This window comes from Malus sylvestris, chromosome 12 (assembly GCF_916048215.2).
Source record: "Malus sylvestris chromosome 12, drMalSylv7.2, whole genome shotgun sequence".
Lineage (NCBI taxonomy): Eukaryota > Viridiplantae > Streptophyta > Magnoliopsida > Rosales > Rosaceae > Malus > Malus sylvestris.
Window position 1 is genome coordinate 15,848,260 of NC_062271.1, and position 22,239 is coordinate 15,870,498.

The 22,239-nt window shown below is 36.5% G+C and overlaps 1 protein-coding gene and 1 pseudogene across 1 annotated transcript; both read right to left on the reverse strand.

Annotated features, from left to right (window-relative positions):
- Positions 1-856: 856 nt before the first annotated feature.
- LOC126592635 (UDP-glycosyltransferase 73D1-like) lies at positions 857-2,201 on the reverse strand (annotated as a pseudogene).
- A 17,945-nt stretch (positions 2,202-20,146) lies between these two features.
- On the reverse strand, positions 20,147-21,175 carry LOC126592182 (uncharacterized mitochondrial protein AtMg00810-like). The gene has a single exon (XM_050257914.1). The coding sequence runs from the start codon at positions 21,173-21,175 to the stop codon at positions 20,147-20,149; it is 1,029 nt and encodes a 342-aa protein (XP_050113871.1).
- Positions 21,176-22,239: the final 1,064 nt, after the last annotated feature.

Here is a 22,239-nt window from a genome sequence, read left to right on the forward strand (position 1 = left end):
CTTAGGAGAAATTACAATCCTCAATCACAAGAAGCATAACCAATTTTAACGTGACATTTGTTCAAAATTGCATCCAATGACTTTTCTAAGCATCCTAATGGTGATCAATCATCAAGACACATAGATAGTTTAATTTAGAGATTGAAAATATCAAAGCAAGCATGTAACAACACTTAAGCAATTGAAAGAGAAATCTACGTAATCATGTTGCGGCTCATGACCTCACTCTAGCGAAAAGAAATTAGTTACACATAATTATTTGAATACATAAGAAATTATCCATGAAGAATCAAAGAAGGAAAACAACCCTTTTTACAAAACAAGCTCTCTGATCTTCTCCTCCTTTTCTGCTATGTTGCTCTCTGCAACTCTCTACTCTGTAAGTCTCATCAGAGCTGCACACCTTTATTTTCTGCTGCAATGAATACTCCTCTGCTGCTCCATTCTGTCCGTCCTCCCCTCTGTCCTTTTCTTCATTTGCTCTCTGCCCTTTAGTTATTGCCTTCAACAAAAGGCAATAATTGTCAAAACCAACCAAAGCTACAAGTGGAAGACCAACCAAACTCCACTTCATAGTGGGCACCCCATGTTCTCCTCTTTTCTACCATCTTTTCTTTCCTCTTTCCGGAAATGCCGTGTGTTCCCTCCACACTTTTATTTTATTTTATTTTTTTCTTCTCTTTCTTTCCCACTTCTGTGTGCTCCTCCCTTCATCCTCACTCTCCCACTTTGCTTTCTGATTTCTTTTTCAAACACCACCCGTGGAGACAAGCTCCACTTCCAATTCTTTTGTTTGTTTTTATTATTTCATTTTCTCCTTTTTGCTTGAAATTGATCTTAAAGAAAATTTAACTGCACACTAACACAAGGTAAGGTAAAATGCAACCATTTTAACACAAAAACATCACAAAGACTTTAGAAATGGATGGTATAAATGCATGAAATATATGAGTGATCACTCCTTCTATTGTTGAGTTCCAACCACAGTGAGTAAAGAATCCTGCAATTGCAGGATTGGAGAGTATAAGAACTTGTGGAGCCCAACCCTTGATCAGAAGACCTCTCCCTTTGATCCTTTCCTCAAATCTTTCCTCCACTAACCACTTCTCTTATTCTAAATGCTTCTCACTTGTTTTGACTACCCAAATAAATGGCTGCCTTGAAACTTCTAAACCAAGGGCAAGCTCAATCAGTTGTGATGGAACTAGCCTACAATGGCTACCAAGACACGCATAGATAACTGACCTTGGTTTCATAGATTCGAGCCATTCCAAGCATTGCCTCTCATCAATTGAGGCTTTGTTGCCTCTAGAAAACCTGTCCATATTGTTCTTGTTGCACAAGGAAACCGGCCCAATGCACCCAACTTTTTTCTCAAGTACCTTGCTCAACTCCTCAGCACACCCATGCTCCAGTTCATCAAAGCTATTCACTACAACCGCATAGGATGTTAATTCTGCTTCTTGTATTTTGTCCCGAAAGTCATCTTAATCGGTCTGGGTAACAAATGTTCCAGGCAGCTGAGCCTTAGTGATCTCAATCCTATGGGGCAGCCCTGGCACCACAAAAGGTTCAAGGTCAGAGGTGACAGAATTGTGAGCATTGTAGGCTTTCACATTGTGAGAGCTCAACAGTGAGAAGCAGCACATCCCATGGAAAACAATCCTAGGAACATTGAACTTCTGAGCTGTTTTCGAAGTCCACCAGTGGGCCTTGTCCGAGATTATGCAGCTGGGATGAAGCTTTTGCTTGCGAAGATAGTTTTCGACCGGTTCTTGTAGCAAACTTAGAGCCTTATAAAATTTTCTGAGCGGGTCTCTTGAGGGTAAACTGTCAAGATTCTCACACCCAATTGGAAGTCCGACTTCTTGGCATGGAAATGGTATTTGCACAAGATCAATTGGAAGTCCAGATTCTTTTGCTCTAGAAATTGTCGTGTCGAATCTCGAGGCATTGTATGGAGTGGTGACCAAGCTAACCATCACCCCACGCTCTGCAATAAGTCTAGCCATGTCTACCATGGGCATCATATGGCCTTGTGCCATGAGGGAGATTAGGACAAAGTGAGGCTGCTTTTGCCTGGCTAGGGAAGCCATAGTAGGAAAAAGAAAATAGTGGTTTGCAACGCTTATCAGCTACTAAGATTAAACATATAAATGATACATTTGCATTTCCAAAAACTGGTTCAATATTTTGCAAAATGTCTCATAATGTGAGCTTGACTTTGAATATTATACGGGGGTGATTGAGTCATATTCTCATGCAATTTCATTCCCTGCGTGTCTCTAGTTCGTGTATTCTTTTCTTTGTTTTTGTTTTTTTAGGTGTAAAATACTTTAGGGTCCATTTAGATGATACTATTGTAATGCTTCTAGTGCATTTTTTTCTAGATTTTTGTTTCTTTTGATTACGTGTTAAAAACTTAGAACCCATTTAGATGACACGATTCAATATCCCTAGTTTGTTTTTTTTTTTTTTTATGTTTTTGTTTTTTTCAGTTACGTGTAAAACACTCTAGGACCCATTTGGACGATTCTATAATCGGGATATATTGACATTGTTTTGTTTAGACTATTATAATTCGGAATGTCAACATATAGACAAGAAGGAATTAAAAAAACAAATGATACCAAGCCCAGATCTGATACACCATTTGGACGAATTTGAAAGTGAGTTTTTGGTTTTTTTTTTTTTTTTTTTTGTTTTTTTGTTTTTTGGGGGGGGGTGGTTCGATTGGTTGTCCAGACTCCACAAGGACAATATAATATTCCCATCGACAGCCACGTCGAATAAAGGCCCTTTTTTGGATATATTTTTTTTTGGGTAAAATGGGAACTAGTTGTAGAACCTACTTCAAATCAAACTTCAACTGTCCAAAATGTTTATTTTTTAAATTGCACTTCATAGATCATCTTTGTAAAATATTAGCTAAATAAGAAATTTATAAAACATCTAATTGAATTCAAAGAAATTGACGAACATTATGTTCTAAGAAATATTGAAATTTTATCATGAGAATCAAATGGTTAGTGATTTTGGATTGGATTAATGTTTTGCAATGATGATCTATTAATGAAGATTAAAAAATAGATAGTTGAGTTCAATGTGAAGTGAACAACTAGTCCTTATCTTCAAAAAAAAAAAAAAAAAAAAACCAAAAAAAAAAATTGAAATCTCCTTAGATAGACTCTGTATATCTTGTAATTTTTTACAATCGTCCGCATACAAGCATCATAAACAATCAGATGAGGCCAAATAGAAAGAGGCCTCCCATGCGTGTGTGAGTAATACCATCGTGGCCATGGGCCATGTTTATAGTGTATCACCAATAGTGTAGACAAATTAATGAGTAGGTAAACTCATTTTGATTGGCTTTGTGAACAAAGAATTTGATCCAACAATTAGGCAATTGAGTAGACAAATTCCTCTCTCAATCAAAGTAACAATAATAATGCTATTCATACCATCTTAGGTGGTATTTGATGTAGACATTCACAATATTTGAATTAATCAGAATTTTAAATTTAGTTCATTATTTAATAAATTAATAATTAAGAAAAACTAGTTAATTAAATGATGATTGTGGTATACGATAAGTTTTTCTCCTTCCTTTTCTTGGGTTTTGAAAAATTTTCAAATGATGTGTTTGTCCACATCAGATGCCACTTAAAATAATGTAGAAATATGATATAAAAATATAGTATGAATAACATTCCTCTAAAGATTGGGTCAATTGCTATCATGTGTAAGAAGCGGATGGATCTTATAGATGTCTTGTTATTTGCTATCATTGACTTTGAAATATTCTAAAGCATAATATACATTACTTATGCAAAGAATTTAATAAAAGTTATTATTTGACAAAAAAACAAAAAACCCAAGACTGGGTTTGGTTTCTATCAACCCTTTACGAACCAACGGGGTTTCTACAACTGGCATTTCTACCCACAGAGCTTTGATTCCCATTGAACTCTATCTCATTGAAGTGGACATTATCATGTTACGTTTTGTCAAGTAGTTCAGTGAAGAGAAAGAGGCTCTTCTATATTATAATAATTTTTGTTATTTATGTACGTCTGTGCATGAATAATTTTAAATCCTCGCGAAGAAAAATCCAATGCTCTTTGTATTAAACAAAAATTTAAAGTATTTTACCAGTTCAGTAAAAAGAAAGAGGTGTAGTTTAAAGACTCTTGCTCACGTCCCTACGTTAATTAGCGATTGATAGTTTTGTGGGTCAACAACTTAAAACTTGTATAAGATAACCTAATTATGCACCTTGTATTAAACAAAGATTTGATGCAAACTTGTTCAACAAATTGACAGGAAAACTAAGCATGCTATTGTTAGAATTTGGAATTTGAATCTGTGATTTTGTGTAAGCTAGGATTAAAACCTATTCTAATTAATCCAACAATGTAAGCTAGGATTAATACCGAGTCTTCAACAAATCAGTTTACAATTTATGCTTCAACGCCCCCTTAAATTGTGAACTGATTTCAAACCAAGGAGATCTCTGAGATGATTAAACTGATCTTTTGCTCATGCCTTTGTAAAGATATCAGCAACTTTTCATTTGTGGGACAATGAACTAAAAATCAATCACTCGTTGTTGCAGTGCTTTCTTAATGAAATGATACCTTCTATTTATATGCTTGGGTTTCTAATGAAAATGGGATTCTTAGTGATGCATGATTGAAGTTTTATCACAATTTAGTGTAGCATCAGTTTGAACTTCACCAAAGTCTTATAGGACAATTCTTAACCAACTGGCTTGTGTGTTAGCTTCTAAAGCACTGATGTACTCAGGACTCAACTTCAACAATGAATAAGGCTACACATTGCTGCTTAACTGAAACCCAAAAGAAAACACCACTACAAAAAGTACAAGCATTGTTAGAAGTGTTTTTCACGACCTCTTCTGAACCACTCCAATCACTGTCACAAAATCCTATCATAATTGCTCCTTTTCCTTTCTTGTATTCAAAGCCAAAATCCAAAGTTCCTTGAATATAATTGAGAACTCCTTTTGCTATTCCATAGTGCTTATTTGAGGGACAATGCAGGGCCTTGCTAGCAAACAGGCATAATACATTATGTCTGGTCAAGTTGCACTAAGGTATAACGTGCTCCCAACAACCTTTATGTATTGAGCTTGATCAGCAGTTCTACTATCATCCTCTTTTCTCATAGTCACTTGGAATTAGTGGTGTACTCATAGGTTTGCAACCTGGAGCCCAAAATTCTTCAACAGAGTTAGTCATACTTTCTTTGATGTATAAATATGCTTTCTTCAGTTTATGTGATCTAGAGATCACAACTAAATACATAAACGATGCCAAGAGTAAAAGTCAAAATAAAATAGGGTAAACTGTCGGTTTACCCCCTGAACTTTCACCTCACTTTCGATTTCCCCCCTGAACTTTTCTATTGGAAAATTAAGGACTCAAACTAATTTTTTTAGCCAATTTGCCCCCTACCGTTAGTTTTTCATATATTCCATCCATATTTTCGTTAAGTGAGACCATATGTATAACATGTGAGGATAGTTAAGTCATTTCAATTTAAAAATGATTAAAAACTGAAAATAAATAATAATAATAATTTTCCCTCTATTTTTTCCCACTAATTCCTATCCTCAATTTTAATTTTCCCTCTCATTCCTATGCATGAGAAATAACATATGGTGTTATTGTCTTCATAAGTAGCTAAGTTAATCTTTTTTTTGAAGCATGTACTACCATTTTTATTTTCTCTAACAAATTAATAATTTGACAAATGCTCATGGTGTTATTGTCTCCAAAGCAGTGCATTAATATAAGAAACATGTCCATAAAAAAGACTAGGGTTTCTTATATTAATGCACTGCTTTGGAGACAATAGCATCATTAGCATTTGTCAAATTATTAATTTGTTAGAGAAAATAAAAATGGTAGACAATAACACCATATGTCATTTCTCATGCATAGGAATGAGAGGGAAAAATAAAATCGAGGATAGGAATTAGCAGGAAAAAATAGAGGGAAAGTTTTGCTTTTTTTATTATTTTCAGTTTTTTAATCATTTTTAAGAGTGAAATAACTTAACTACCCTCACATGTTGTGCACATGGTCTCACTTAACGGAAATATGGATGGAATATATGAAAAACTAACGGTAGGGGGCAAATTGGCTAAAAAAATTAGTTTGAGTCCTTAATTTTCCAATGGAAAAGTTCAGGGGGGAAATCGAAAGTGAGGTGAAAGTTCAGGGGGTAAACCGACAGTTTACTCAATAAAATAAATTAGAGAGCTATAGATTGAGAGATGAAACATTCTAACACTCAAAACCCAATAATTGTATAAAAGATATAAGGATTTGTGCATATTACACTTGTTTAAATCTTGAATTTATGGGTTTAGTTGTTCTTATGTTCTTGTTTGTAATGGACGACTAAGATTAGAACTAGTTCATAGACTAGATGAATGACAGCTTTTATAGTAGTTGTGTGTCTTAAGTTGTACACATGATGTGCACAGGAGTTGAGTCATGTTGTAGACGTGAGCGGGTTTGCAACTGTCGTCTTGCTCATTCCTATTTGTTAAGTAATCAAATCTAAGGAGCAACGCACTATATATTGTCTCTTCGTTCATCATCTTAATCAGTTTCTCATTTATTTTCAGTTTTCAATATAGAAAATCAAAGCTAATTCGAATACAGAACACTAACACATTTTGGCGGCAGCACGGTTGCAAAAATTGATATGAAATTAACTAGCACTCAAATTAACCCTCTTTTTATCAATTGTAGCAAAGTATGTAAGTAGGGATCGTTCTAGGCCGGGGATTAGGAGGGATTGCAAAATCACTTGAAAACTGACTCAAATACGTAAAAACAAGTTTAAAACACTAAACTAGACTCAAAGAATGCAAAACTAAACTTTAAAACACTAAAACAAACCAAAAGACTCAAAACAGCACCAAAACACTCAAAACTGCCTTAAAAACACAATCTGGGCAGTTTTGAACACTAGACACAAACTTGGACGAAATTAGGTTTTAACTTGACTCAAAACACTTAAAACACACAAACTAACTTGACTTCTAACTAATATGACTCAACAAAGAAAAGGGGGATTGATTTTGGACGAATTTAAAAACAAAACAAAACTTTGTAAACTAGAGCAGATTTTAAAACGAATTTGGCTTAAATGAATGGATGGGAAGCTAGCTAAGGGGTTCATCTCCACACATGTTATACTTGCATTCAAAACGATTTCCAATTGCTTTTCAATAACCCATGAATTCTCAACGCCCCAAGTTAATTAGGTCCGCTTAAATTAACCTTCAGATTTTCCTAACGTTATTGAATTGGATGATTGCATACGACAACCCAAAGCATTCCCCACAAGTCCCCTACATGATTGCATAATAGAGATACAAGCAAGAATCATTAAGTTCTATGAAAACCATAAGCATTGACGAAGCACTTGTTACTATGATTGCATGAAACTTATGCCAAGAATTTACTTAACGCGATTGAGATCATCAACCTTTACTACTTGTGAATATAAGTCCATAACGATTAGTTGAAATTTCCTTATATCCTAGCATTCAATTTATGCATGATAATTAAGCGTGCACTCTCAACCAACACACACAAATCAATGTAATTCACATAGATAAGTAAATTGAATTCACAACTTATGAAGCGCAATTAGAAGTAATCAAATCATATCGCAAGCATAAATATGTATTTCGAATCCCCCCCTAGCCAAGGGGGGGTTTAGTTCCTCATACACACAAAACAAAGAGAATTGAATTTAAACATTGAAATCAAAGGAAAAGAAACACCTAGAAATTTCAGCGACGCGAACTTGAATTGCATGAACTTCCAAGCTTCCTTCTCCTCCTCCTTGGTGCGGCAAAGGGTCTAGGGACAAGTTTAGGGCCTTAGGTGGTGGAGAATGGATGAGGAATGGGTGATGGTGTTTAGGGTTGATGAGGGTTACGACTAGGGATGAATTTGGGCAGAAATTATGGATTTTGGTGATGGGAAGGTGCGGCAGAAATCAAGGGTTAATTTCTGGCGTGAATGATTGTGTATGAGAGGTGGTGATCTGATCTAGGGGTTAATATGAGTATATATAGGCACTTAAAACCCTAGGGGAATCAGATATGGATTTGAATAACCCAAATCCACAAGGAATTAGACTTAGAAATCAGAATCCACAAGGGAAAAGGTTCACCAAGGTGCGGCTGAATAGGGGGAGGAAGGATAAGGCTTCTAGAATGCCTTGCAAGGCAAGGAACTAGGGCATCTAGAAGCTAGGGTGCGGCACCAATGTAGGGATTAGGGATAGGGCTTCTAGAAAGCCCCAAAACTGATAGGAAATGTAGGAAACTCACGGCAAGGAGGGGAACACTCTAGAAACTTGTCATTTGTGTCCTACAACACTTAGGAGTCCTTCTAGCATTAGGAAAACATGTCTCAATCCTCCCTTGACTTGGAATTCTTCTCCTTCTTGGACTTGGAAAACTTCTTTGTTGCTGAAACTTGATGCCATTTGGATTTAACTTTCCTACTTCAAGTAGGAAACCTTGTTTGAGTAGGAATCTTCATCTTTTAGGAATCCCAATTCCAATAGGAAACCTATTTCAACTAGGAATCCTAATTCAACTAGGATTTCATCTTCAATTAGGGACTTTCCTACTTCGACTAGGAAATCGTGTTCAAGTAGGAAACATCATCTTCAAGTCTTCAATTTCGTTCATCCTCTTAGCTCCAAGCATATGATGTCCATTCCAAGCTCTAATTTGCTCCAAAAGGCTCCAAAATGCTTCCCTTTGCATACTTTGCCCTTAAAACCTGAAAACACATAAAACTAGCTTAAAAGACTACTTTACTAAGGAAAAACACTATAAACGCACAAGAACAAGCTAAACTAAGGCGCATAAATATGCTCCTATCAAATTCCCCCACACTTAGCTTTTGCTAGTCCTCGAGCAAAACAAAATGAAACAAAGTAAACAAACGACGCAAAATGAGTAAAACACAACCTAAACCTTCCAACAATCGCCTCAGGGATTTCCAATGCACATGACATGTTAAAAATCATCATTCTCACAGATTTTAGCCATCTTTACGCTTAAGCACATACTTAATCATAGTCACTACTCATTAGTTCACAAATAACCAATTAAAACGATGTTTTGAATGTAGTAACATGCCTTAGAGAATTTCCTCAATCCCTTACTAGATATGCACTCTATTTTCACTCAGATTTTCTAACTACACACCCTACACTAGTTATATGTGAGAAGATTGATGTAAATATGAAAACGAACGCTCACATATATGTATAACAAAGAAAGCACTTTTCGGAGTTAACAAGCATGTTAATCAATATGATCTCATGAATGGAATGCTGCTACTTAGATGCGAGAACCAGTGACACCATATGCTCATACCAATTTTAAACTCCACAAATTGAACCACATAACACTCAAGATTAAAGTGAAAGGTTGAAACGGGGCTTGGGGTATTGGCTAACAAAGAAGGGAAAAGGATAAACAAACGTTCTTAAAACAATAGTAAGCAAAGCAATGAAATTGACACTTAGAATTCACTTTAGCGTGCAGAAAACAACTTTAAACACAAAGGGGAATATGCATGCATACTTAGGGTCAATTGCAACTTTTTGGACCCTTTCTTCAACAACCAACAACTTAGAGCTCATTTTTATGCTCTTCCAACTCATTTTCATACTTTTCACAACTTTTTCTTTTTTTTCTTTCTATTTTGCACGAATTTTTCTTTTCTTTTTTTTTTTTCTAACCCGTGCCCTTCTATTTCTTTTGGCACACAAAATTTCCTTCCCCCACACTTATGTTTCTGCACTACCACGATCAAAGGAATTCATCTTGAGTCATGCTTAACTACGTTCTAAGAACAAGGGTATGGATAATCCTAATCTAGGCTAGGTAAGGATAATGTGGGGTAACAAACAACATAGGCTAAACAAGGCTCAACGGGGTTAAACCTACAAAAACACATGCATGGAATGACGGCTTTTTGGCTATGGTGGTAACTACTAACTTCATCTTGAATATGTGTTATGCAATTCACTAACATGTTTTGAATGAATTTGGCATAAGTTCTAGCATTTGGAACTAAATGATGAAACGCCTTCTAAGTAGTAACCAAGCAAAGAATAATAAGATCATGCAACGACTTTAGAAAACAAGAATGCACAGATTTTAACTCTCCAAATAAACGTTTAGGCTCAAGTCTCACAAGGTTGTAGCGTTTGTTTGAGTTCCTTCCTTCAAGCACGTTACAAAAACTAATTTTTTTTCTTTATGATTACATGTGAATTCATAAGTTATAACCACAACCAAGCATACACAAAGAGTAAATCAAACTTTCATCCATGTTTATAACTCTCTTTAACAGTCATGCAATTACAAACCGAATCCTCATCATTGTGTTGGAATGTACCCTAAGACACAAACAAACACACAAAAACTTGTCATGGAAAGCTTTGGTCTTTTGCTTGTAAATGCTTGCATTATCGTACGCCTCGTGCCGTATCTCATCAAGCTCATTCAATTGCAATCTCCTTTGACTTCCCGCTTCATCAAGGTTCATGTTAAACTTCTTGATGGTCCAAAGTGCTTTGTGCTCCAATTCAACGGGAAGATGGCACGCCTTGCCATAGACAAGTCGAAAGGGGGACATCCCAATGGGGGTTTTGTACGCCGTACGATACGCCCAAAGTGCATCATCTAACCGTAAGCTCCAATCCTTCCTTGTTGGCCCAACGGTCTTCTCCAGTATTTGCTTGATCTCTCGGTTGGAAACCTCAGCTTGGCCATTCGTTTGAGGATGGTAAGGTGTAGAAACCTTATGGGTGACACTGTATTTCCTGGTGAGAAGCCATGCCTGGAAATTATTGAAGGAATAGAGAAACAATAATAATATGGAATTGTTATTAGCACTCCAAAAATCTCATTTGGCACTCCAAAGTTTTTATAATTAGAAAGAAAAATATATTTGTGAGAAGTGTAAAATGAGATTTTTAGAGTGCTAATAACAGTTTCCTAAAATATTGTATGAATTGAGAAGAGGGTAGAACCTAAAAGCAGGCAGCACCTAAAAATAGATGATAAAAGTTAGGCCCTCGCTACCCAAACTAGTGTCTATCAAGTGTTTAACAATTTCATCAACTTAATTGGGGAAGTCGGCTTGCTATAGGTGGTAGCAAAGTGTACTATTAGAAATCGTCCTCTAAGTTGTAGTGAAGAAGAAAACATAGCGATTAGTAAGCTAGAGAAGCTACAATTCGCTTGGCTCTACCCTCCTCTATCTGTCTAATTAATAATACAAGAAAAGGTTGTTTCCACTGTTGTACTTCTATGCGTAAACGGAAGTAAATTCTAATAAAGTACCAAATATCAATGTCGTAAACAAAAGCGAAAAAACAACAATCTCAAAATAAGAATACAAAAGATTTAACGTGATTTGGTGTAAAGCGTACATTCATGGGCGAAGTATGGCGAGTAACTAACAAACGAAGATTACAAAAAAGTGTTTGAACTCTCACAACCTAAATCGCACAAATTACAAACCCTAAAACAAAACGAGTAGAGAATCCAAAAACAAATAAAGAAGATTCTCCCAAATTACTCTCTAACTCATAAACTCACAAATTGACTCTAATCAAATTACCACACAAAATAAACTAACCCTAAGGTCCTTTTTATAGAGCATAGGACTTAGGTTTACATAAAAATCCTAATAGAAAGTAATTCCAAATCCTAATCAATAGGTAATTAACAAAATCTCTCCACTAAATAAGGAATCCAACCAGAAGTCAAATCCAAACTCAAATACAAAAACAAACAAAATAAGTAACACAAACCTAACTTTTGCATCATCCTAACTCTGAGATGAAAAACCCAGCACCTACTCCAAAGTCTGCCTAACCCCTTCACACAACCTAATAGACTTCTTGTACGTTTTTACGCCAAACAACACTTCTGTTCCGTTCTTGTTTAAAGAGCTGAAATAAATTACAAAGAAGATCCACATACATGTTGTCATGTACATGTCAATATTCAATCTAAGATCAATCGAGTTGTAAAAATTATTAAAGCAAATATAAGGTTGATCATAAAAATGACCAATATTAGGCAAGACATCAACTGCCATATTTTTTGTTTTTTGAACAAACAATATTATCTACACTAATGGGAAGGAAGTGGGCTTAACCTCACAATGAGATAGCAATAATATGGTTTAAATTCTCTTTTGACGAGAATCGAACCTAAGACCTCTCGCTTACAAGTGAAGAGGAATGTCACTAAACTGTAGTACTATGTGGCATTAACTGCCATATTAGCTTCCGTACCTGGATACTAGTAACATGAGGAATTTGCGAAAATAATATGTCATATGACTTGTATTAATTACTGAAGAAATTCTCCAAGTAGCCAGAATCTCTTTCTTTATGGCATGGATAAAGGGTATTGTTCCATTCGATTTTTCAAGCACATTCTAGCAGTGTTTGTTTTTTTTTTTATATAATAATATTTTGCCACTTAGTACTACAGTCTAGTGATATTCTTCTTCACTTGTAAATGAGAGGTCTTAGATTCGATTCGCGCCAAAGGCAAATTTGAACAACATTATTGTTAGCCTATTGTGAGACTAAGCTCATCTTCTACCCTTTATGTAGATAATATCGGTTGCTTAATAATAATAATAATAATTTACTCATTAAGTAGGGTCATTTATTTAAATCCCATGTGTAATACCATAACAACATTGCAGTGTCTGCACTAGGAAATGAGGGACATCAACGGAACCCCACAATGGGCCAATTGTAATCGTTAAATGTCCAACTTGTCATATAAGCAACACAAATATAAGGCTTTTCACTTATCAGTAAAGATAAATATTAAAAAAAATAGTGGTTTTATTGTCATTTGCCACCCCCAATAAATTAAGGAATGTTGTAGTCCTATTAGATTAGGAATGTGATTGTGTAAATCCTAGTATATCTTGGAATATCTCTCATATTCCTATTAGGAGTAGATTACCTATTAAATGTTGTAATCATATAGGTTAAGGAATTAACCTTCCCTACTACTATAAATAAAGGCACAATAGGTGGAATAACGCACACCTCACAATTACACATCTCTCTCTTCTTCTCTCTATGCCGCACCTTCCCTCTCTCTATGGCCTCCATAATTGTTCAGTAAATTATGCCTACAACACGTTATCAGCGCGCTCTTGACGCTGCGCTAAAGAGAGTTTGATCTTCAATCAGGGGAGTATTACGTTTTAATAGTTCTTTTTATGATTACTTTACTATTTTATTGAATTGATCTACATGTTATGGATTCAATTTAATTTTTCTATGTTGCACATGATACAACGCATTGGAGATGCAATTCCGATTTTTCAAGAAGGATCTCCTACAAGTTCAAAGGCTTTTTGTAATTTTCTGCCAATCAGGTATGCTTAAAATAAAGTAAGATATTTGAAACGACCTTGAAGCTTGAAAACATTCTCCATGATGCATGAACCCCCCCTATGTTTATATTTTCCTTCCGATATATATTGTATATGTTCATATATTTGTCAATATATATTTGTTTCATGCATTACACAATTTTTGCTATGTGGAATTTTTGAGTCAAAGAATCGAAAGAAATTAGAAGCAATTAGGGTTTTTAAACCCTAAGATTGTTGGAAAAAAAAAATTGTGGCTGAAACGCACCAAGCCTGAAGCTTGGGTAAGCAACTAGACAGCCTTTATAGGCTTACTACTCGAATTGGACCAAGCCTGCTGCTTAGGTCCTTGGTTCATGGGTTTCAGCCCTCATACCGTTCTAGCAGCCAGCTAACGTGCTGAGTTTTTTCGCAACTCTGCCTACCTTTTAGAAGCTCAAAGGCTTGCAATTGTTGCTGAAAGGCCTTGACCCATTACAATTAGCAATTACATGCTGGGCTGTGTTCCTTTTTTTTTCGACCCAATGCCATATTTTGGCATCCCGTGCTTCTTAACCATACCCAAATATTTTTGGGATGTTTTTAGTTAACCTTATTAAGCTATAATTCACTTTTCACTTGGCCCGCCGCCAATTGAAGTTAATAAGACCCCCATGTCATTATTTTGCTTCTACGATGGACCCCGAATGGTCCCGATTTATTGAATTAATCAAAAGTGACCTGCAGTTCATTAATCTGATAATAATCCAAAGTTATTGACCTGAAGATCACTTTTGGACATTAACGATTCAATAATTTATTTCTCTTCTTTGAACCGTTGACTCACTTTCGTAGTCCTGAAACTCTCACACTTAAGTTCCCGAAGAAACTCAAATCCACTACATTTAGTTGTCTATTGCATTCTGTGTTCTTGCAAGAACCTCTCTTTTATGAACTAAATGTTCATAAACTAAATTGAACCTATAGTTTCAAATTTAGTGCCTTTGAAACATGAAGTTTTCATAAAACAATACACCCATGAAAACCTGACATTTTTCCTGAAAACCATGTCTTAGAACTCAAATGTTCTAACTTTGATGCATATGGATGTTTCATTCCTATAGCATCAATCATAATCTTGTTCCCTCTAATTCAGTGGATTGTCGAACCGTCACAAATTCAATTTTCCTGATTTGGACATTTCTACAAGATGTGAATCTCCACTTGACTATCAAGAAGTTGAGAAACCATTGATGCTAACAATGGTATGGAAGAGCTGAATAAGCCTCCACCATGATCTTCATTCGAAGACTTATACTCGAAGCATTACAAACAGAATTACCTCCTGAACAAGGATTTCATGGCTCTTTGGCTCCCTCTTACGGACCGTCTAATCATGAAAGATATTGCCTAAAGCACACCATGATTACGTCCATGAATGAGTACAATTCTGAAGTTTATAAATCCAATCGAATTTTGACTAGAGAATACTTTTCTCATCCTTCCTTGTTTCTAACTCGCTCCTGAAGCAACAAGTGTAGAAAGCGAAAGTTTACCAAATTCTCGGATTTGATTACTACCACAAACATATGGTAGAATTAGGGCCTGCCAAGGTGTGGCATCATGCCCGAAGCATGATCTTTGGTACTTAAGACCTAAAACTTCAAGAATAAGGGATAGTATTCCTACACATTAACCCTGCAGAATCTACTTCCATCTTGATGGAATAGATCATTAGTTATGCACCTGTTCGTGCCCCTACCAATGTTGTTAAGGAGTACCATTCTCGTAGTCAATATGTGAGACTAATTTTGATATGGATGGCCTTGTTGGCCAAATCCCCTTAGTAAACAATTTACTTTGTGAACATTTTTCCATGTTATTGGATTCACATTTGGTGTATGTTTTACTTATGGATAATCTTATTGATATTGTCCTTGAATATTAGTTAATTGAATCATGTTTCTTAATACATGCGACCTATTCAATTAAACATGTGATTAGGTAGGAATGTGGGAAAGTTAGTTATCTGGATGAATGCATACTACGCACACTAACTTTACACCTAAATCACATCTCTAACAATGACTTTAGGTCTATCCTACCTGATTAAGAGCATTGACACGCTCCTCATTGTATAAATGGTACTAAATCACCATTTTAGGGACCTTAAGTTCTCCCTGATGCTGAGTTTTTAAGGATATTCGAGATGACAATTATCATAAATGAAATCACTAAAGAAAATAGAGTGAAATATCTTTGCACCACCTCCAAAAATGAGCATGAAGCTTTGATTTAAGGCCAATAAGTTGTCTCCCAACTGGGAATACACCACATGTGGCCAGCTTGGAGCCTGGTGCTTGAGCAATTTACTTGCTTGGGCACGACTTTTTGGGACACTTAGGTCAACTAATAATGCTACGACATATCTCCTTACCCGAAGTAAGGATCTTGTGCCTACAAGCACACTCTGCAAGCCTGCTTATTAAGGAAATTGATTTCTATATCATTCCTTGCAAAGATACGAAACGACTCTCTTTTCACGGTAGATTCAAGGGAATATATGTGGACTAATCCAACCAAAACGCGGACCATATAAATACTTATAGTTTTGGTTGATGAATCGACAAACTGGTCACATGTTTGTCCACACACATTACTGCTAAACCTCTTGGCCGATTAAGGGTTCACCACCCTACTTATCCCATAAAGTCTGGGAGTCTGGATAATGCCGGAAAGTTTATATCGACGGTTTTCAATGAAGTATTGCATGTTGTTTTGGGTTTATAATTGAACATCGAATTCCTATGATTCACCCTAAATAGCCTCGCCCAGTGATCATAAAGCGCAATTTAAATGATTGATCGAAATTTGGTAACGTACCAAGTTTTCGATTTCTGCCTAGGGTTATGCAATCCTTGTATGTAGTTATGTTGGTCTGCCTTGAGGCCCATTGCTACCTAATCTATATGACGTTATAGTTGGTTACTAGATACAAACTTGACAATTTTCGTATTTACGCATTTGGGTGTGCATTCCATGGCCAAGTTACGTTGCCGCAACATACCACCATGGGTCCTCAAAGAAGGATGTGTATCTTTTGTCGATCATGATTCTCCTTCACACTAGAGCTCTTCGAGCCCTTGCATGCAATCTCTTTACCGCTTATTTGTGGGTTGTCACTGTAATGAGACAGTCTTCCCGCCGTTAAGGGGAGATAAGAACGTCAATATTCCTAGAGCATGGCACGAATTTGCGTGGACGTTGCCCACTATGTCTCATCTCGATCCTTATACTGCACAAGTGTGATAAACAAGTGCGATGAATTCTAGATTTCAGAATGTTGCTCGAAACGCATTCCTCTGATCTAGCTAAAGTGACGAGATCATATACCAACTGCAAAGATAGACGTACTTAATGGACGTTAAGTCAACATCCCTGGAGGGTGTTCCGCCCCTATTAGACGGTTTGGATGCCCCCGTTAGACGGTCATGTACACTGGTGGATAGCCAATCAATCTGTCTTGGCCTAGAGGATAACAAATCATTCGGTTCATAGGATTCACTTTCCTAGAAGAGGAAGACACGGCAGAACAATGAATCTAAACTCGATCACTGTCTCAAATCATTTCCATCTCATGGGATTAATCCGAATTTATCTTGAGACTTAAAGTTCTTGGTCTAGTATACTAGTTTGGATGAGCTAAATGGAATTCAAATGAGATTATCATCAATGATGTTTTCACTTATATGGTAGCTACTGACATAAATGAAAAGCAACAATATCAAACCGTGTTCCGTTGATTAAGTGACAACGTAGAATTGATTGGACAACCGAAATTACAATCCAGGTTAAAATTCCTTACCAAAGTGTGTTTGGACCTGTCATTCCTACGCTGCCCAAGGTAACCTTATTGTGTTACAAGTGGGAAAGGAAGCGTTATGAGATGAATGAAATAGTGCGATATGATGCACGCCTTACGGTGCAAGGTTTCTCTCAAAACGTCTTGTAATTGATAACAGCATGATGAAATGAGATTAGTGTTTTCTCCATTGAGATATTAATACGGAAATTTACATGTAAGTTCTCGAAGAATTACATGGACTGGTTCAAATAGTTCCAACCCACGAAACATCCTCTTAACTTGTTTAAGGCGTTCACTTACAATCCGACGGATGTGATATACCTGTCTAAGTGATTATTTGATCAGTCAGGGATGAATTATGCCCTTACGTGTTAAACTATGAAGTCTTATTCCGAATTGCTAGAGTTACAATTTATGTTGTTAACACGAATCTCACTAAGACTCCGGAAGAGCTTGAGAACACTACCTCACACCTGTAGATGAAATTTGAGATGAAAGATCTTGGGAAAACTCGTTTATGCCTTGACCTAAAGTTGAAGCATTGTTCTAATGGTATTTTGGTCAACCAGTCGAACTACACCCTGAATGTGTCACCTTTGAGTATACCTTTGATCGTCCATACGTTATATGCAAATGAGACCCTTGAAGATGTTATGGAATCCAAAATTCCATATCTAAAGTTCAACTTTGCGCTTCGTTATACTTAGCTCATTGTATTTAGACAGGACATCTCCTTCGCTGTTGATCTTGGTAAAGATGCAACAACACGCCTACACGCAACCACTGAATTGGTATTAAAGACATACCTTGAAGGTACTATGAGGGCTCATCCCAACACATCTCAGCGGATCCAACCCCCCTGATCCTTAAAATGATGCTTGCCTTGTTTGTTATGCTGACGCAGGTTACTTATCAAACCTGCACAAGGCAAAATCCCCAAATGGCTATGTCTTTACCATTAGTGATATCGCAATATCTTGGAGGTCCACAATATGACCTTAGTTGTGAAATCTTCAAATCTTTCCAAGATTCACCTCACTTCACTGCGCCACAAGTGAGACATGGTTAGGAGTTCTTGTTGAGTATATTCGAAGTACTTGCTATTTTCATCCATTGTTGAGTCCCAACGACGATCCATGAAGACTATGCCGCATGTATCAACCCGACCAAGCCATGATACATCAACAAAGTCAACGCCAAGACATATTGCGTCCACATCTACATCAACAAAGCATCAGGAGATTGTAGTCATGCAAGCTGATCCTAGACAACCTTGTCGACCTCTACACGACATCACTGCCGAAGTCAACCTTCCAAAAGCTTGTCCGAAGAATTGGTATGCCTAACTATTCATATGCAATGCTTGTAGTTCTCATTTGGAAGTTATGTCAAACTCAGGGGGAGTATCCAGAAGTATACTCACTTGATCTTAATGTACTCTTTTTCCCTACGATTAGGAGCATTTTTCCCACTAGGTTTTTGCTACCTAACTAAGTTTTAACTAGGCACCTATCATGGGATGATCATACCCTTGTGAGCTCTCTTCTACTTGCGTCCAAAAGACGTATAGTTTTGACTTAATGCAACTTCTCACTTTTCTCCTTAGTCTATGAGTTTTTCTCCCACCTTGGGTTTTACCATAGCGAGGTTTTGTGAGTTTTACTTTTTATGCATTCTTCCGTTGATTTGAGACTCGCATTTGCTCATTGTGCCGACAACTTCATCAACTGTACTTGCTTCATAACTGAAGACCTAACACACCATTTACTTGAGTATTTACACAATCAAAAGGGAGTGTTGCAGTCCTATTAGATTAGGAATGTGATTGTGTAAATCCAAATATATCTTGGAATATCTCTCATATTCCTATTATAAGTATATTACCTATTAAATGTTGTAATCCTAAAGGGTAATGAATTAACCTTCCCTACTACTATAAATAAAGGCACAATGGGTGGAATAACACACACCTCACAATTACACATCTCTCTCTTCTTCTCTCTATGCTGCACCTTCCCTCTCTCTATGGCCTTCATAATTGTTCAGCAAATTATGCCAACAACAAGGAAACCTTTCTTAAATTTTAATAGAAAAAACTTGTTTGATCTAACTAAGGACCAGTTTGGAATTGGTGTGTTTTTCTAATAAATTGCTTCTATTGTGCTTTATGAATAACTAGCTCCAAAATAAAGCAGTTGAGCGTTTGATAAACTGTATTTTTAAAAGTGTTGTGAGCATGAAAAGCAGTGTCTAGAAAGATAAATAATGTAATAGTTTAAAATTAATGAGCTTCTTACATGAATTCAAAACATTTTAAAGGCTCAACTCCGCTTTTTATTATAGCAGATTTTAAAAGCAACCTACAAGATGCTTTTAAAATCTGTTGTTTGGAGATCATTGCTTTTAAAATAAGCAGTATATTTTATTTTTACCAAACATTTTTTTACTACCTAACTTTAAAGTGAAGCAGTTTTTCATAACAGAACTGGAAAATAGAAAGGGAATGGGAAATATAAAGGAAGAAGTAGAGAGAAAATCAAAGGAAAAATGAATTGAGAAAGCTTGTATTTCTGAAGGAAAATGATACACTTGATTGATCGATTCTTACACCAGTACTTGGCTTATATAGCCTCTTTGTGCTAACTAACTCTAACAATCAGTCCTAACAACCTGAATTAGTTACAACAATATTAACAGACTAAATGCCAAGTCATCATCCAAGTCATCAGTCTTTAATGTCTAATATTGCCATGTCATTAGTTGATTGCCAAGTCATCATCACCGTCAATATCCCCCCTCAATCTCAACTAGGATTTCCTAGTTGCAGATTGTAACAATGCTTAACAAACGCAGGACTGTGCAATCCCTTTGTTAGAATGTCAGCTGCTTGATCATCTGTAGGAATATACACCACCTCCAGATCACCTTGTTGTACTCTTTCTCGGACAAAATGATAATCTGTGTCCAAATGTTTGATTCTCGAATGAAATACAGGATTGGCACTCAATGATATCGCAGACATGTTATCACAATAGATCACAGGTGGATGAGGAAGAAAAACATTTAAATCTTTTAAAATATGGCGCACCCATGTAATATCTGCAGCTGTATGAGCTAATGCTTTATACTCAGCTTCTGTGGAGCTTCGGGAAACTGAAGTTTGCTTCTTTGACTGCCAAGAAATAAGATTATGTCCAAGGAAAACTACATAACCTGTCACTGATCGTCTGGTGTTAAGATCTGCAGCCCAATCTGCATCTGAAAATGCATTCAAACTTACTGCTGCAGTTGCAAAATAGCAAATACCAGCTTGAATTGTACCGTGCAAGTATCTCAGAATTCGTTTCACTATTGTTAAATGAACATCAGTTGGTGAAGTCATGAATTGACATACCAAATTCACTGCAAAGGCTATATCTGGCCTTGTGAATGTCAAATATTGAAGAGACCCCACAATACTTCTGTAGATACTAGGATCAGCCAATGGTTTACCTTCTGTCACAAGCATCGAATTATGAGGCTTGCAGGGAGTTGTAGCAGGTTTACATGACTCTAAACCTACTTTGTGTATAAGGTCCTTGATATACTTTGTTTGATTCACAAAGATATCTCCATTATCCTTATAGTGAATCTGTAACCCGAGAAAGAATGTGAGTCTGCCAAGATCTTTCAAATCAAATACTTCAGACAATTCTTGGATTGCTGTATTAATCTTGGAAGTGTTGGAACCTGTGAGGATAATGTCATCAACATAGAGTAATAAAATCACAAGATCATCACCATCCTTCTTTGTGAATAAACTGGTATCTGATAATGATGCAATGAACCCCATTGCAACTAGATAACTAGTGAATTTTGAATTCCAGGCTCTTGGGCCTGTTTAAGCCCATATAGAGACTTGAGTAACCTGCAAACAAGATTGGGATGTGAAGGATCAATAAAGCCTTGTGGTTGTTTCATATAAACCTCATCCTGTAAATCACCATGAAGGAATGCATTTTTTATGTCCAATTGTTTTAATTCCCAATGATTCATTGCAGCAAGAGACAAAATAATTCGCACTGTTGTATGTCTGACAACAGGACTAAAAGTCTCTGAATAATCCACGCCATGCTCCTGTGAAAACCCTTGGGCAACCAATCTAGCCTTATATATGGATATACTCCCATCTGCATTCTTTTTCAGTTTGTACACCCACTTACTCCCTACTATGGATCTGTCATTAGGTGGAGAAACTAATTCCCAAGTTCCTTGTGCTCTCAAAGAATCATATTCTTCTTGCATTGCTTGCTGCCAGTGTGGTATGCACGAAGCTTTCCTGAAACTTGATGGTTCTGCAATATCAGTGACTTGAGTAACAAAAGAGAACCCTCTATAAAATGGTTCATCTGTTAAGTGGAGTGTATGTAGCTCAGGAAATGTGGCCAAATATGCTGCATAATTTCTCCTTGGAATTGTTCCACTTTTCAACCTTGTTACCATAGGATGCTGAGAAGCTAAATTTAACACAGATGTAGAATTCGCAGAATTTGTATTATCATGTGCTGAGATAGGAAGAATTACCTCCAATTGTGAGCTGTGATGGACAGGCAACAAGGGTGATGTGGAAGAAATTGGAATAGAGTGATGATGATGAGAAGTGTCCAATGTTGCTGAATGTGATAAACTTGAAGAGCTTGGAGTCCCAATCTCAGATATAGACTGACCTGCATTAATATGCCCCAGACTCTGTTGACTGTCTTGAGTTGAGGTAGAATGTGACAAGAATGCTGAATTATGATCTTCCATAACTGGAAGTTGGACCAATATTGGAACCTGTCTAGGCTTCTGTAAATCTGAAACCTTTTCTTTATGCTTTGCCAATGACTTTTGATATGGAAAAACTGATTCATCATG